Source organism: Cajanus cajan, chromosome 2 (assembly GCF_000230855.2).
Source record: "Cajanus cajan strain Asha chromosome 2, NIPB_CcT2T_4, whole genome shotgun sequence".
In the NCBI taxonomy this organism is placed as follows: Eukaryota; Viridiplantae; Streptophyta; class Magnoliopsida; order Fabales; family Fabaceae; genus Cajanus; species Cajanus cajan.
This window is the reverse complement of record NC_138518.1, coordinates 59,524,510-59,538,232: the sequence shown is the minus strand read 5'-3', so window position 1 is coordinate 59,538,232 and position 13,723 is coordinate 59,524,510. Positions and strand designations below refer to the sequence as shown.

The window sequence follows — 13,723 nt, the reverse complement described above, 5'->3', positions numbered from 1 at the left end:
ATAAAATGATTTTATTATTATCTATCAATTTAAATTAATGAAATGAAGTATCAAATAATTTTGAAATTTTCTAAAAATTTGCAGATTTGATATATGCATTAAGAACTTTAAATTGAACGTTAGATCATTGAAATTTGATGTAGAACACAAGTTATTGAATGGAGTAAGTCTAGGTAGACTTACTTCTAGAGTAAAAGAATCTCTCCTTATATATATATATATATATATATATATATATATATATATAAGTTGTTAGTAAAAGTGGTATTGAATTCAATTTCTTACATAAGGTCTTATAGGTTCAAGTATTGTGTATGCAAAAAGCGTGATTGGAAGAGGAAAGCCCTATTAAAAGTGGTCAATCATATTCTTTGACGAAGATTAGCTATTGATAAAATTGATAAATACTTCATATCAATATTATGATTAAAAAAATTACATATCTTTAAAAAAACGTAAATACATACACCCATATATATATATATACTATGTATGGACATCACAACAACAATCTATTCATTGTCCTCATCGACGACATCGACGTTGGTGGTGGCAATGGAAGGAGTGTTGATGTGTTGGAAGTGATGGAGATAACAATAACAACGATAATGAAAATTATGTTAGTAACAATACATGATAAAATGTAAAGAACAACTAAAAAAAGTCCTTCAAAGATAATAAGAATTAGGTAGTATAGGTTAAATATTTTATCCCTACTCCTATTTCTATAAAGGAGTTAAAATAACAATTTCTCATTCTTATTTTTCATATTTTGTTTTCAACATACATCAAATGAAGAATGCATTGTCATTTTAACTCCTTTAAGTTATAGAAATAGGAGTAGAGATAAGATACCTAACCTACTACCTAATTCTTATTTTCTTTGAAGGACTTTTTTTAGTTGCTCTTTACATTTTATCATTTTTATGTATCAATAAATGAAAGTGACCCTTTCAATCTTCTAATTTAGGTGGGAACCTTTTTGGAATTTTCTCTTCATGCCATGCCAAAATTCTGGTTGTAAATCCACGAATGGCATGCATATTTTCCTTGGCTTTTAGTGGCAGTGCATGTGACAATCAAGGACTGTTTGGTTTAATGTTTTCTATTTTCATTTTTTTATAAAACCAGAAAATAAAAAAAATATATATTTTCTCTCCAGTCTATCTGTAAGAAGTATAGCAATAAGTAGGAAGTAGAGACTATGATGTTCCGATGCTGTTGAGCCAGTAGGACAGAAAGAAGAGGTTGATGCAGAGGCATTCCTAAGATGATAAGAGCAATTCCAATGAGAGTTTCTTGTTCCATGAAGCAACTCAAGCCTCGGTTTCTTAACATTGGAGGACTCTGACGTGACAACATGACTTGCTTGAAGAAGAGGAGAGTTGCTTCCTGTTGGTTTTCTGAGCAAGCGCACCCAAGTCTAAAAGGTTGTCGATCCTCAGGGACTTGTGAAGTAGATTTTTATTTCTATTACACTAATTGTTACTTGTGATTTCAAAGTTTGATTATTCACACGTGTTAAATATTAGATATGAGCAGTGAAATAAACTTAACTAACCCAAGTCAAATCAAATTTAAGAAAACAGATGTGATAAACAGTTGGGATTAAATTCATCAATCTCCCTCCTATGTATTCCTAATGATTCTAGCAAATGATTTCATTACTCATTGCCATTGAGTTCTCTATTTTGATTCAAACCCAATCCCTTGGCATAAGAAATTCTAAGATATTTAACTCAATGAATGATTCCTCACTTCATTCAGTTAAATATCCCGCATTAAGAATCAGAACTTGTTGCAACTATTAATTTCAAGACCATCCCTGGCTCTCAAAACTAATAGGTGATTTGTTTCAAGTCTAGATTCAGAAAACGTTTTCCAACCAAATTCTAAATCCAAAATCAAAGATAAATGATCAGTTCATCAAAGCATTAAGAACAAAAACAAATCACTGACATTGAGTAATAGATGAGATATATATATATGAATCAAAGAGGAATACAAAGGAGTTCGACGATTACATCAATCCCAACCCTTGAGCTTTAGCTCTCCATAAAATAAGAAATCACAAAAGAGTAAGAAGAAAGGTAGAAGAAAGAGATCTTCCTAGGAACCGCGTTCCCACAAGCTCCAAGGTGCTCTGTTTTCTTTTCCCGTCTCTGTTCTTCTCTTCGTGCAACTTCCAATCATGTTTTTCTCTCTCCTCTGCCCTTTTATAAGTGCTGGAATTAAAATAGAGTAGGCAGGTAAGAGAAGAATCCGCTCAGCGCCTTGAAACGGCTGAGCGGTTTGAAGAATTCTTCACCATGAAGTAATCTGAAGGGCTGAGCCCGTTCAAATCCGTTGAGCGCCTGAAAGATTCTTCACTGTTAAGCAAGCACAAGGGGCTGGGCGCTTTATATCCGCTGAGCGCCTAGGAGGCAGAGAGCACTCCTTCTTCCAGGGCTAAAACCGCTCAGTGCCTTAGAGTGGTTGAGCGCCTCTCCTTTGTTGCATTTGTTGAGCTCTCTGGCTTGAAAGCGCTCAGCCGTTTTGAAGGACTAGCCATTTTTCTCCAGACTTCAACACCTACAAAACAAACACAAAATTTGATGAAAAGACTCATCACTCCCTATAATAATGTAAATTAAGAGTCCCTCTTTGATTCTAAGTATATATAGACCAAAATTATATCAATATGTACAAAAATTGTGCTAGATAAGTGTCTCAAATTTAGATTTCATCAGACTAGTTAGACACTTATCACTTCCTCAAGCAACCGTTCCTTACCAGATTTCAAGCAGATCTTATTGAACATATTAGGGAACGTTTCAGAAATAATAATGATGAAAATTAATTTCATATAATATTTATGTATTTACTATTATTTTATTTTATTTTTAATATTTACTTATTGTGTATTTTTTTCTCGTAATTTATTTTCTTTCATTGTAGTGCAATTATCCTTTTTAATAAAAATTTAAATTTAGTTCATAAATGATTAGAAAAAAAATTCTAAAAGTTGAATTTTTTAAAGTTTCTTACCATTGGAGTAAATTTGTATTTAAGTTATTTAATGCTGACATGGCACACTAAAAACTACTTTTTTCATTTTTCAGTGCATGAAGCAACTCACTTGAATTGTTTCCATTGGAGATGCCCTAATATTATTTCATAAGAAAATGATAATAAAAGTTTTGTGAGATGCCACGTAAGGCGATAAGGGTGTAATATGTATCAGCCAATTAAGGGAGTTTTCTGCAGGTATAAAAGTGTCTGGGGTATTGAGTGTAATTGAACCTAAATTCAGGGGGATCCAAGTGTAATTATTTATTGCGAAAGCTAAGTATCATAAAATATGTGAATGATTGCTCTAAAATTTAATAAATCCCACTAGTTTTGTAAATTTTAAAGCCATATGATTTTGATTGGGAGTTTTCTAAAACTGAATGTTTGTCACTTGATGCATCATTCTACAACTAATTTGCATATAGAAATATATATCTGTCTTCTAGCTTTTGCCTTTTGGTAAGAGATACTAACATCCTTGTCCATTTTGGATTGATGTTACATTCATCAGATGCATCATCAAATTATCTTGTAATCACTAATCAGGAGATTATTAATACATCATCCTTGTCCATTTTGGCTAATCGATTCCATATTCTATATATTCAGAGTAACAAGAAAAATTTCTAAGTAAAACTGAAAACCTTGATCTAAGTTTGTTTCTTCCATGGATCTCCAATCCCTCTACTTCACATCCGTATCCATTTTATCCATTTTAATTTTTGTGTTTATGGCACACAAAATAATAACAAAGAAATCTGCCTCAGATCCAAATTTACCACCTGGGCCATGGAAGCTACCTATCATAGGGAACATACACAACCTTGTTGGCTCTCTTCCCCATCGTAGGCTGAGAGATTTATCAGCAAAATATGGACCCTTGATGCATCTGAAGCTTGGAGAGGTTTCTACTATTGTGGTTTCATCCCCAGAGTATGCTAAAGAGGTGCTGAAAACCCATGATCTTATCTTTGCATCAAGGCCTCCAATACTAGCTTCAAAGATAATGTCTTATGATTCCATGGGCATCTCTTTTGCACCTTATGGAGATTATTGGAGACAGATGAGGAAGATTTGTACATTGGAGCTATTAAGCTCAAAACGTGTCCAATCTTTCCAACCAATCAGAGACGAAGAACATACTAACTTGATCAAAAGGATTGCTTCAAAAGAAGGGTCAGCTACAAATCTCACCAAAGTAGTGGTTACAACACTATCTATGATCATTTCAAGGACAGCCTTTGGCAACAAGTGTAGGGACCATCAGAAATTCATATCAGCAGTAAAGGAAGCCACAGAGGTTGCTGGAGGCTTTGACTTGGGAGATTTGTACCCTTCTGCTGAATGGCTTCAGAACATCTCAGGATTGAAGCCTAAGCTTGAGAAAACTCATCAACAAACCGATCGAATTATGCAAAACATCATCAATGAACATAGAGAAGCCAAGTCAAGTGCAACAGAAGGCCAGGGTGAAGAAGTGGAGGATGATCTTGTAGATGTGCTCTTGAAGGAGGAGTTTGGCTTAAGTGATGATAGTATCAAGGCTGTGATTTTGGTAAGTGTATTTACATCTTCCATCAATGTTATTTGCATGGTAGAAAGTGATGAACTATTCGCATAACAATAACATCTTACCTATGGTTAACCAATAGCTGGTGATTTCCTTACTTTTTATTAACTTGCTGTTGTGTACTGATAACTTCTGAAGTGTGTTAAATTAGAAAATTTAACAACACATGCATGAAGTCATTGAGAAGCAAGACTAAGTTGCTACTCGACACTGTTTTTACAATTCCAAATAAGAATAGGTTATTTAGTCACAAACACTATGCATCAATTTAAAATTGGCACCGAACTAGAAAAGCTGAAATATATTGTCAACCCCAAAAGCACATAGTTTTGTACAATGATGTTGCATAATACAATCTTTACACCTCTATTTTACAATAAAGTTCTGTTTAGATTTTTTTTTTTCTAAAAACACTTATACAAGAAAAAATGAAAAGGAAAAATGATATAGGATTTTTTATAAATAAAAATTGGCTTATACATGAATTAAAAACAAGTTTTTAAAGAAGCTAATATGAGAACTATTTTACAAATTAACTTATACATAACCTAGTTTTATCTTTGAAAAAGTATATTTCATTTTTTCTTACTATTTTCTTACACATAAATGTTTTTTTTTAGAAGTTTGTCTAAACAAGTTCTAGCAGCTACGTTTTCTAGTTGTAATGGACTAATTCATTGTACTTATTGGTGAATTCTGCTATTATTTGGGTTTGATTTAATTTTCTTGCATATTCTTCCATTAAAAACTTGCAATGAATATTGATATTCCTTCGGATGTTTCCTAACAAATTGAGATGAACATCTTGATGTCATAATTTTGAAGGATGTCTATGGAGGTGGAACCGAGACTTCATCTACAACCATAATATGGGCAATGGCAGAGATTATAAAAAATCCAAGAGTGATGAAGAAGGTACAAGCTGAGGTAAGAGAGGTATTTGGTAAAGAAGGACATGCCCATGAAGGTGACATGGAGAATCTAAAATACTTGAAATGTGTTGTGAAAGAGACATTGAGATTACACCCTCCTGGTCCCCTTCTACTTCCAAGACATAGTGGACAAGCTTGTGAGATCAAAGGGTATCACATTCCTGTGAAGAGCAAGGTCATAGTGAATGCCTGGGCAATTGGAAGAGACCCAAATCATTGGAGTGAGGCAGAGAGGTTCTATCCTGAGAGGTTCACCGAAAGCTCTATTGACTTCAAAGGCAATAGCTTTGAGTACATTCCATTTGGTGCCGGAAGAAGAATATGCCCTGGCATCACATTTGGCTTGACCAATGTTGAGTTTCCACTTGCATTGTTAATGTATCATTTTGATTGGAAACTACCCAATGGAAAGAAGAATGAAGACTTGGACATGACTGAAACTTTTGGAGTATCAGTTTCTTTAAAAGATGATTTATACCTCATTCCTATCACTTTCCATCCTTAGGAAAGAAAAAAAGTATAGATCCGAGAATAAAGAAACTTGATATTTGTAAGTGAGGTTTGTTCAGCCTTTTTCAAACTAAATAATGCGAAGAAAAGTATGTATTTGTGTGCAGTCCATGATTAAGATAAATTCTTGAAAATAAATTAAAAGAACACTAATAAATAAAATAATTAAATTTATCAAGAAAGTCAATATCAGCATTATAATAAATATTTCAAAATTAAAAACAAAATAATCAATAACATTTAATTAAACACAAAAAATAAATTAAATTTATTTATAATATAAAAATTGAGATATTTTTATTAATACATTATTTTAAAATAAACTTTAGTCATTTTTAGTAAAAATGTTGATATATTTTTCTATGAACTTTTTCTCTTTTTAATATATCTAAATCTAGGGGAACCTAAGGCTGATTGACCAAATTGGGGCACTTCCCCAAATTATTTACGTACACCAGTGACACGTGGAATTTTTTAAGTTCAGGAAAGCCATGAAAGTCATATTTACGGTGTCGCTACAGCCCATGACGACAAAAAACGGCTTTAATGAAGTCGTTATAGCCTACAGCGTTAAAATATTTAGAAAAAATATAAGTAAATAGTTTTAAAAAAAATGAATTTGTAAAAGTGGCGCTATGGCCTATAGCGACACAATGTCACTATAGACCATAGCGCCACTTATTTAAATATTAAAATACATAAATTTAAAAATACATATATATATATATAAAAATAAAGAAATTACAGAGAAGATAAATAAAAAAAATATAATTTTATATTACATTCATAATATAAATTAAAATTTGAACAAAAGAAATAAATTAATAATTTAAAAAAAAAACGTAAAAAATAGTGGCGCTATGGTCTATAGCGACATTGTGTCGCTATAGGCCATAGCGCCACTTTTATAAATATTTAAATAGATAAAAAAGAAAAAAAAAATATGTATAAAATAAAGAAATTACAGAAATAATAAATTTATAAATATAAATTTATATGAAATTCATAATATAAATTAAAATTTAAAAAAAAAAGAAATTAAGTTAATAATTTAAAAAAATAATTTACTGAAAATAAATAAATTTTTGTAAAATAATTTACTGGAATGTTGAGTATATAATAATTTTTAACAGATATATTTTATTTAAAAATTGTGTATAGTATATAATAAAAAATAAAAATAAAAAAAAATTTCTAGGAACAGAATTTATTTATATAAATGGAAATAATAAAAAACACAAAAAAAAATGAATTACAAAATAATTTTTAGAAAAAAAAACTAGTACAATAAATCTGGAGAGAAAAAAGATCCAATAACCCAAAAAAAACAAAAATTTTGAAAAAAAAAGGCTGGTGTCGCTATGGGGTATAGTGACACAATGTCGCTATAGCCCATAGCGACACCAGCCCTTTTTTTTTTCAAAATTTTTGTTTTTTTTTTTCTACCTAAAGTCGTTATGGGCTATAGCGACAAAAAGTCGCTATGGCCCATAACGACAGCAGCCCTTTTTTTTTTTAGTTTTTCGTTTTTTTTTCTACCTAAGTTGTTTTTTTTCAAAATTTTTGTATTTTTTGGTTATTGAGTCATTTTTTTCTCCAGATTTATTCTACTAGTTTTTTTTAAAATTTATTTTGTAATTCATTTTTTTTTGCGTTTTTCTACATTTTTTCCCTTCACTTATTTTTGACTCAGTTTTTTTTAAATTTACATATAAAAATATTATTAATACACTTAAACAATAAATTTTCTCTAAACTACATAATTAATTATTTTTAATTAAATTTATTAACAAATTACTGAATATATATTTTTAATTATATTAAACAAAATACTGAAAATATAAATTTAATTAAATTTGCTTATTTCTGTACTTATTTAATTAAAAATATAAAAATTAAGTTTTTAAAATGAAATGTTAATATTTAAAAAATAAATAATATACAAAAATGGTGTCGCTGCCCATAGCGACACCAGTTTTAATTTTTTATTTTTTTTAGTTACGTATTTTTGGCATAGTATTTTTAAATTAACATATAAAAAAAATTATTAATACACTTAAAAAATAAAAAGAAATAAAATTACCTGAACCATAAATATATAAAATACAATTTATATTAAACAGTTTTAAATTTATATAAAATATTTATAAAAAATAAAAGTAAAACAAGAATGGTGTCGCTGCTCATAGAGACACCAGTTTTAATTTTTTTTTAATTACATATTTTTGGTTTACTGTTTTTTAAATTATTTAATTTTTGTGCTTTTATTTAAAAATATAAAAACAAAAATTTTAAAATAAAACGTGATTATTTATAAAAAAAAAATATACTAAATGGTTGGCACTATGGCCCATAGCGACACCAAGTCGCTATGGCCCATAGCGCCTCTCTTAAAAAATTCATATAATTTAATTTAAAATTATATTTTTAAAAAACTTAATTTTATTTTTCTAAATATATAATAAATATTTCAGTTTATTATTTTTATTTTACATTTTTATTATTTTCATTTTTTTTTGTTTTTTTTCTTAGACAGTGTCGCTATGGGCTACATTATTTTTGTTAGTCAATGAAGTGTGCTGGCTCAGCCTATAGCGACACCGGTGTGGCTCATTCCAGCCAAACCTAAACAAAAAAAAAGGCCACGTGTCATGGGTGTCGCTATGGCCCATAGCGACACCGTTGTAAACAGTCCCAAAGGTGTAATTAGTTACAAAACAACCTCATTTGCATAATATGTTTCTAAAACAACCCCACTATGGTCAAAAAGCCGGAACCTAATTACATAACTACTATTGAAATCCTAGTTACAAATCTACTTCAAAAGAGGCACCTCCCAAGCAAATTGAGAAACCTACCGCCGTTGCTAGCATACATCACATCTTCCTCAATAACTACCTCCTTCCAAATATGACGTTCTTATCTTCCTTTTCTCCACTACTATCACCTTGACAACATGCAATGTTGACATCAACTCCTTTGCGTCAAGTCTGTGCTCGATGTAGATAAGAAGTTATCCGTTTTTATTCTTTTTTTTTTCTTTCTCTTTCAGGCAAATTGACAATCCTAGCTTGTCGTTGTCACATTCCACCTCTTTCTCAATGACTACCTCCTCCACAATATGAGGTCCCTATCCTCCTCTTCTTCACACCTTCACCTCACTCAATTGTGACGTTAACATCAACTTCTTTTTGTCAAAATCGTGTCCGATAAGGATAAGTGGTCATCCATTTATATTCTATTATTTTCTTTCTCTTTCAATTTTATAAATGACTTATTCCTAAATTTTTTCTTAACTGATTATACTAAATAAAAGTCTATTTTAAAATATAATTTATATTTGTAAAAATATATTTATTTTAAACTTTAGTTATAGTATATTTAAATATTTAAAAAAACACTATTTTATTTAAATAAATTTATATGTTTGAAAAATTATTTATTACAAATCTTAGTTATAACATAATTAAAATAAATATTTATTATAATTTTTAGTTATATAAAATAAAATTTTATCATGTAAATTATCCTAAAATATTAGTTAATTTTAATATTTATATTTTCTCTACATAAATTAAAATAGTTATCATATAATGAGATTATTTTTGAATAGTTATTTACATATACTTAATAAATTTTTAAAAAATATTGATTTATTCGTAGGTGTTATAAGCCTACGAGAAATTGACGTTGCATTAGGCACCACCTAAGTAGCAGTGGGCGTGTGAACATCAAAGAACATAGGCTACTCTCTAAGGCTAGTGCGTCAGGCGTGGTGTTGGTCACACTATGTGTGAGCATGGTCATGTCAAGTTTGATACCTTTAGAGAACATGTACATTTTGTGGGTTTTGTATTGGGCACAAAGCCTTATTAGACACCATTTTACACATATTTTGAGGACTTATAATTTGAGGTTTGGAGGTAAATTGGTGGTAATTAGCTTAGGAACATGAATCTTGATATTAGTGTTGATGATATTAGTGTTGATGTGATAGTAGTTAAGTGATGGATCAAGATGCTTAGCTAAGTGTGACCTAGTGATGTTGAAATCAAAGTAATTATAAGGAGATAATGGAGTACATGATCAAAATGCTAATGGGATGAGTATATAATTGTGAATCTGAGACAACTTGTTGATAATTAGCTTAAGAATACAATCTTAGTATTAGTAATGGTGTAAAAATAATTAAGTTAATGATTTATAATTATGGTGGTGTTGAATGATTCTATAATAACTTTATTTGAGGTACTTTGATGGTGTTTGGCTTAGGATTATGATTCATGATATCAACGATGATACAATAATGATTAAGTGATGAATCCCGTGTGTAGTTAAGGTGGATATTTGATGATCTTAATTGGTTAATTGATGTGTACATGATGATAACATGATGTGTTTGTATATGGTATATGTAATGGAGATATTGTTGAGCTTAGAGGAGCTTGAAGCATAAAGGAGTTTTGATGATCACAAGATGTGTGTCAAGGGTAACTACAAAAAACAACAACAACTTAGAAGCACAAAAACAAAGTCAAAGAAAATGTCAAAGAAAATGTTATGTAATAGTGATTAGTGTATAAATTGTTTTGAATGATTTAGTTTGTTGCGTATGCTGTGTGCATGAGCAAAATCTATATCTAAGCTAAGTAGAGAGTGTATGATGATGAGTTAAAAGATTGGAAAGTTATTTTGAGACTTAAAACGAAGTTTTAAAAACTAACTCAAAATAATCGATTATCGTTAAATATAATCGATTATTCCAGCAACGGGCAAAATGGGATGCCTTGCTGCAATAATCGATTATTTGCCAAAATAATCGATTATCCTAGAAATAACTCTCTGGAATAATCGATTATCCAGCAAAATAATTGATTATATTGTTCTTGGTTGGTTTCCAAAAAACCTGAAGAACAAAATAATCGATTATTCTTTAAAATAATCGATTATCTGGGTTTGAGACTTTTATAAATAGTTTAAACTTTTAGAAACTTGAGACATGAGTTAGAACTGATAATCAAATTGAGAAAAGCGTTTTTGTGGGGTCTTTGTGACTATCTTGGAGAGTTTTCTTTGTGAAATCCAAGAAGAAAAACGTTTATGAAAAGCTTTGAAAGAAGATCATCATCATCATCACATTCTTGAAAGGGGAAGATTAAGATTTGCTTCTGAATTCCAGGTGAATTCGTTCCTTGATTCTGTGTGAATACTTGTAAAATCTTGAGAAGGGTTTCTCAAGTGATAAGGTTTCTTTTAGTGGGTTTCTACAAGGGGTGCTTTCTTGGGGTCAAGAAAGTGGTTATCTTTAGTGTTGAAGTATATGCATGTGTGGTGTGCTTGTAAACCTTCTTCATTGAGATAGTGGAACAAATCTTGATCTGGTGCTGATTGAGGACTGGATGTAGGTCACATGTGGAGTGGCTGAACCAGTATAAAAGACTTGTGGAATCTTCTTCTACCTTTATCTTTTACTTTAAGTAATATCTTGGTTGGACATTAAAGAAGATAATTCTTGATTAACATGTGTGTGTGAATATTGATGGTTTAATATGAATTAGAGCATTACATTTGAACCTCATTATTTTGTAATCAAGAAAGCATATAGAATTCATTCTTCCATAACAAGTCTTTAAAGAAGCTTCATTTGAAAATTCAGTCTTAGAAAAGTTTAAGTGAAATAAAGATCCTAAATACTTTGAAATTTTTTAAAGGGTCATAGAATCCAATTCACCCCCCATCTTGGATTGTGTCATTCTTTTCTAACAGATATGATGTTAAGTATAAGTTAAGGGTTTAGCCATGAGTAAATTTGGGCATGTGTGTCTAGCCATGATGATGTAATATGTGAATGCCATAAGTATGTGGTGAATATATGATGTAAAATATTGCATAGAATCTTGTATATGACATGCAATATGTGAATAAAATGTTTTTAAGATGAGATATAATGTGGAATACATGAAAAGGAAGGTCCCATTTATGAGTTGGGGATTCATGACCTTAGGACATCCAAGGTTTAGAAGCCCCAATTTTTGTCCATTTGTGTGCATGAGGTATAAATTGTGCGACACCTACGCTAACTTGTCTTGGTGTATTTTTTCCTAATGTAGAATAGTGAGGTGGATCAGCCACTAGCGTGTCATCCTAGGCTACCCTATTAGCCTTTTGACTATAAGTAATGTGTTTTATTGGTATCACAAGCATATAAAGTTAGTGAGTCTACATCTATTGCATCAAATGTATGATTTAAGATTGTTTATGATTATGTTGCTATGTCCATGCTATTACTTAGAATAGTGTTGTGTTGTTTACGGTCTTGGTATTTTTGATGTATTTTATATGCAATGTTTATGTGTATGGCTAACTATCTGACATTATCTCACACGAGTCAAATTGAGAAGTATTTCACTCCCCTACTTTGTGTTGGGTTTTTTTTTTTTTTTTTTTGTATGTTTTGCAAGTGATGATCATAAAGATGATAATGCTAGTAATGGGGCTTAGAACTCATAGTGCTTATATGGGTTGTGATTTGATAAAAAGTGAAATAAAATATATTTAGAATTTATGATTTATGTTCTATGTTTTTTTGAAATCTTATATTAATTAAAACTTGTATACTTGTTTAGAAACCTTTGTTAGATCTTTGAAGTTTTGCAATGGTTTGAATGCTACTTCAATTTCAGTTATTATTTATTCATGTCTATTTATTTTAAAGTTTATTTAAGAAATTGTTATTTTGAAAACAAATGCAAGTCCTTTATCTAGAGAAATGGTCTTACAAACTTTTTTATAATGCTTATGAATGAAATTTTGTTTTATTAGAAAGTTCTTTAATATTGGTTTATGATAATTTATGAATGATAGTTAGTGGAGTAGAGGATATTGTACTTACACAGCCAAAATTCATATTTCCTTGTATAATAAATTTTTTTAATCATAATTTTATAGAATATATATGTAACTGATTTTTAATTTTTAAATTTGTGACACAATTTTTAATTATGATTATACATATAATTGATCTATCATATTTTATTATTATTATTATTTTTTATAAATTTTAAATTAGGTGAATGATGATTAGTAATATTTTATTATTTTTAATATTATTGTGATATATAATGTCATTTTTAAAAATTATTTAGTTATCTTTTAATATTATTTTTATTTTTAGTTAAAATTTAATTTGTAATTTATTTAATTTTTAGAATTAGACATTTTATAAGTACTATACATTTAAATATTTAAAATAGTATAACTGTACATGTATATACTTATTAAATTTTAAATAATTATAACATAAATTTTTATTACATAATAACTTATTAAATAATATTTTGATTTTAAGTTATTTATTCATACGTTCTAAAATCAAAGAACTTTTTTTTTTGATAAGCCAAGAATTTATTAATCCCAAGAAAATTGTGCACAAGTAGTGCAAGTCATAATTATAAACCAGATGACCCAAAAATAAGAAAAATCAGATTTAAGGGACACTTGTACAGGACAATGGGTTCATCAACCATTCTGGAAAAGAAGAAGACACCATTCTAGCAGCCGTACACCACTCCCACGATCTCAACTGTGCCATGAACACGATCTCTTCCACCTTAAAGAGTTTGTCTTTTAAAATGTTCTCATTTCGAGCCTTCCATAATTG

The 13,723-nt window shown here is 29.7% G+C and overlaps 1 protein-coding gene across 1 annotated transcript; it reads left to right on the top strand.

The window, feature by feature from the left end:
- The first annotated feature begins 3,541 nt into the window (after positions 1 to 3,541).
- On the top strand, positions 3,542 to 6,210 carry LOC109818578 (cytochrome P450 71D9). Its single transcript, XM_020384095.3, has 2 exons — positions 3,542 to 4,606; positions 5,447 to 6,210. The coding sequence occupies exons 1-2, from the start codon at positions 3,719 to 3,721 to the stop codon at positions 6,056 to 6,058; spliced, it is 1,500 nt and encodes a 499-aa protein (XP_020239684.2). The 5' UTR covers positions 3,542 to 3,718; the 3' UTR covers positions 6,059 to 6,210.
- Positions 6,211 to 13,723: the final 7,513 nt, after the last annotated feature.

Coding starts and splice junctions, on each gene's coding strand:
- LOC109818578 (XM_020384095.3), top strand. CDS start 3,719: ATGGATCTCCAATCCCTCTACTTCACATCCGTATCCATTTTATCCATT. Junction 4,607..5,446: donor GTATCAAGGCTGTGATTTTG/GTAAGTGTATTT, acceptor ATAATTTTGAAG/GATGTCTATGGAGGTGGAAC.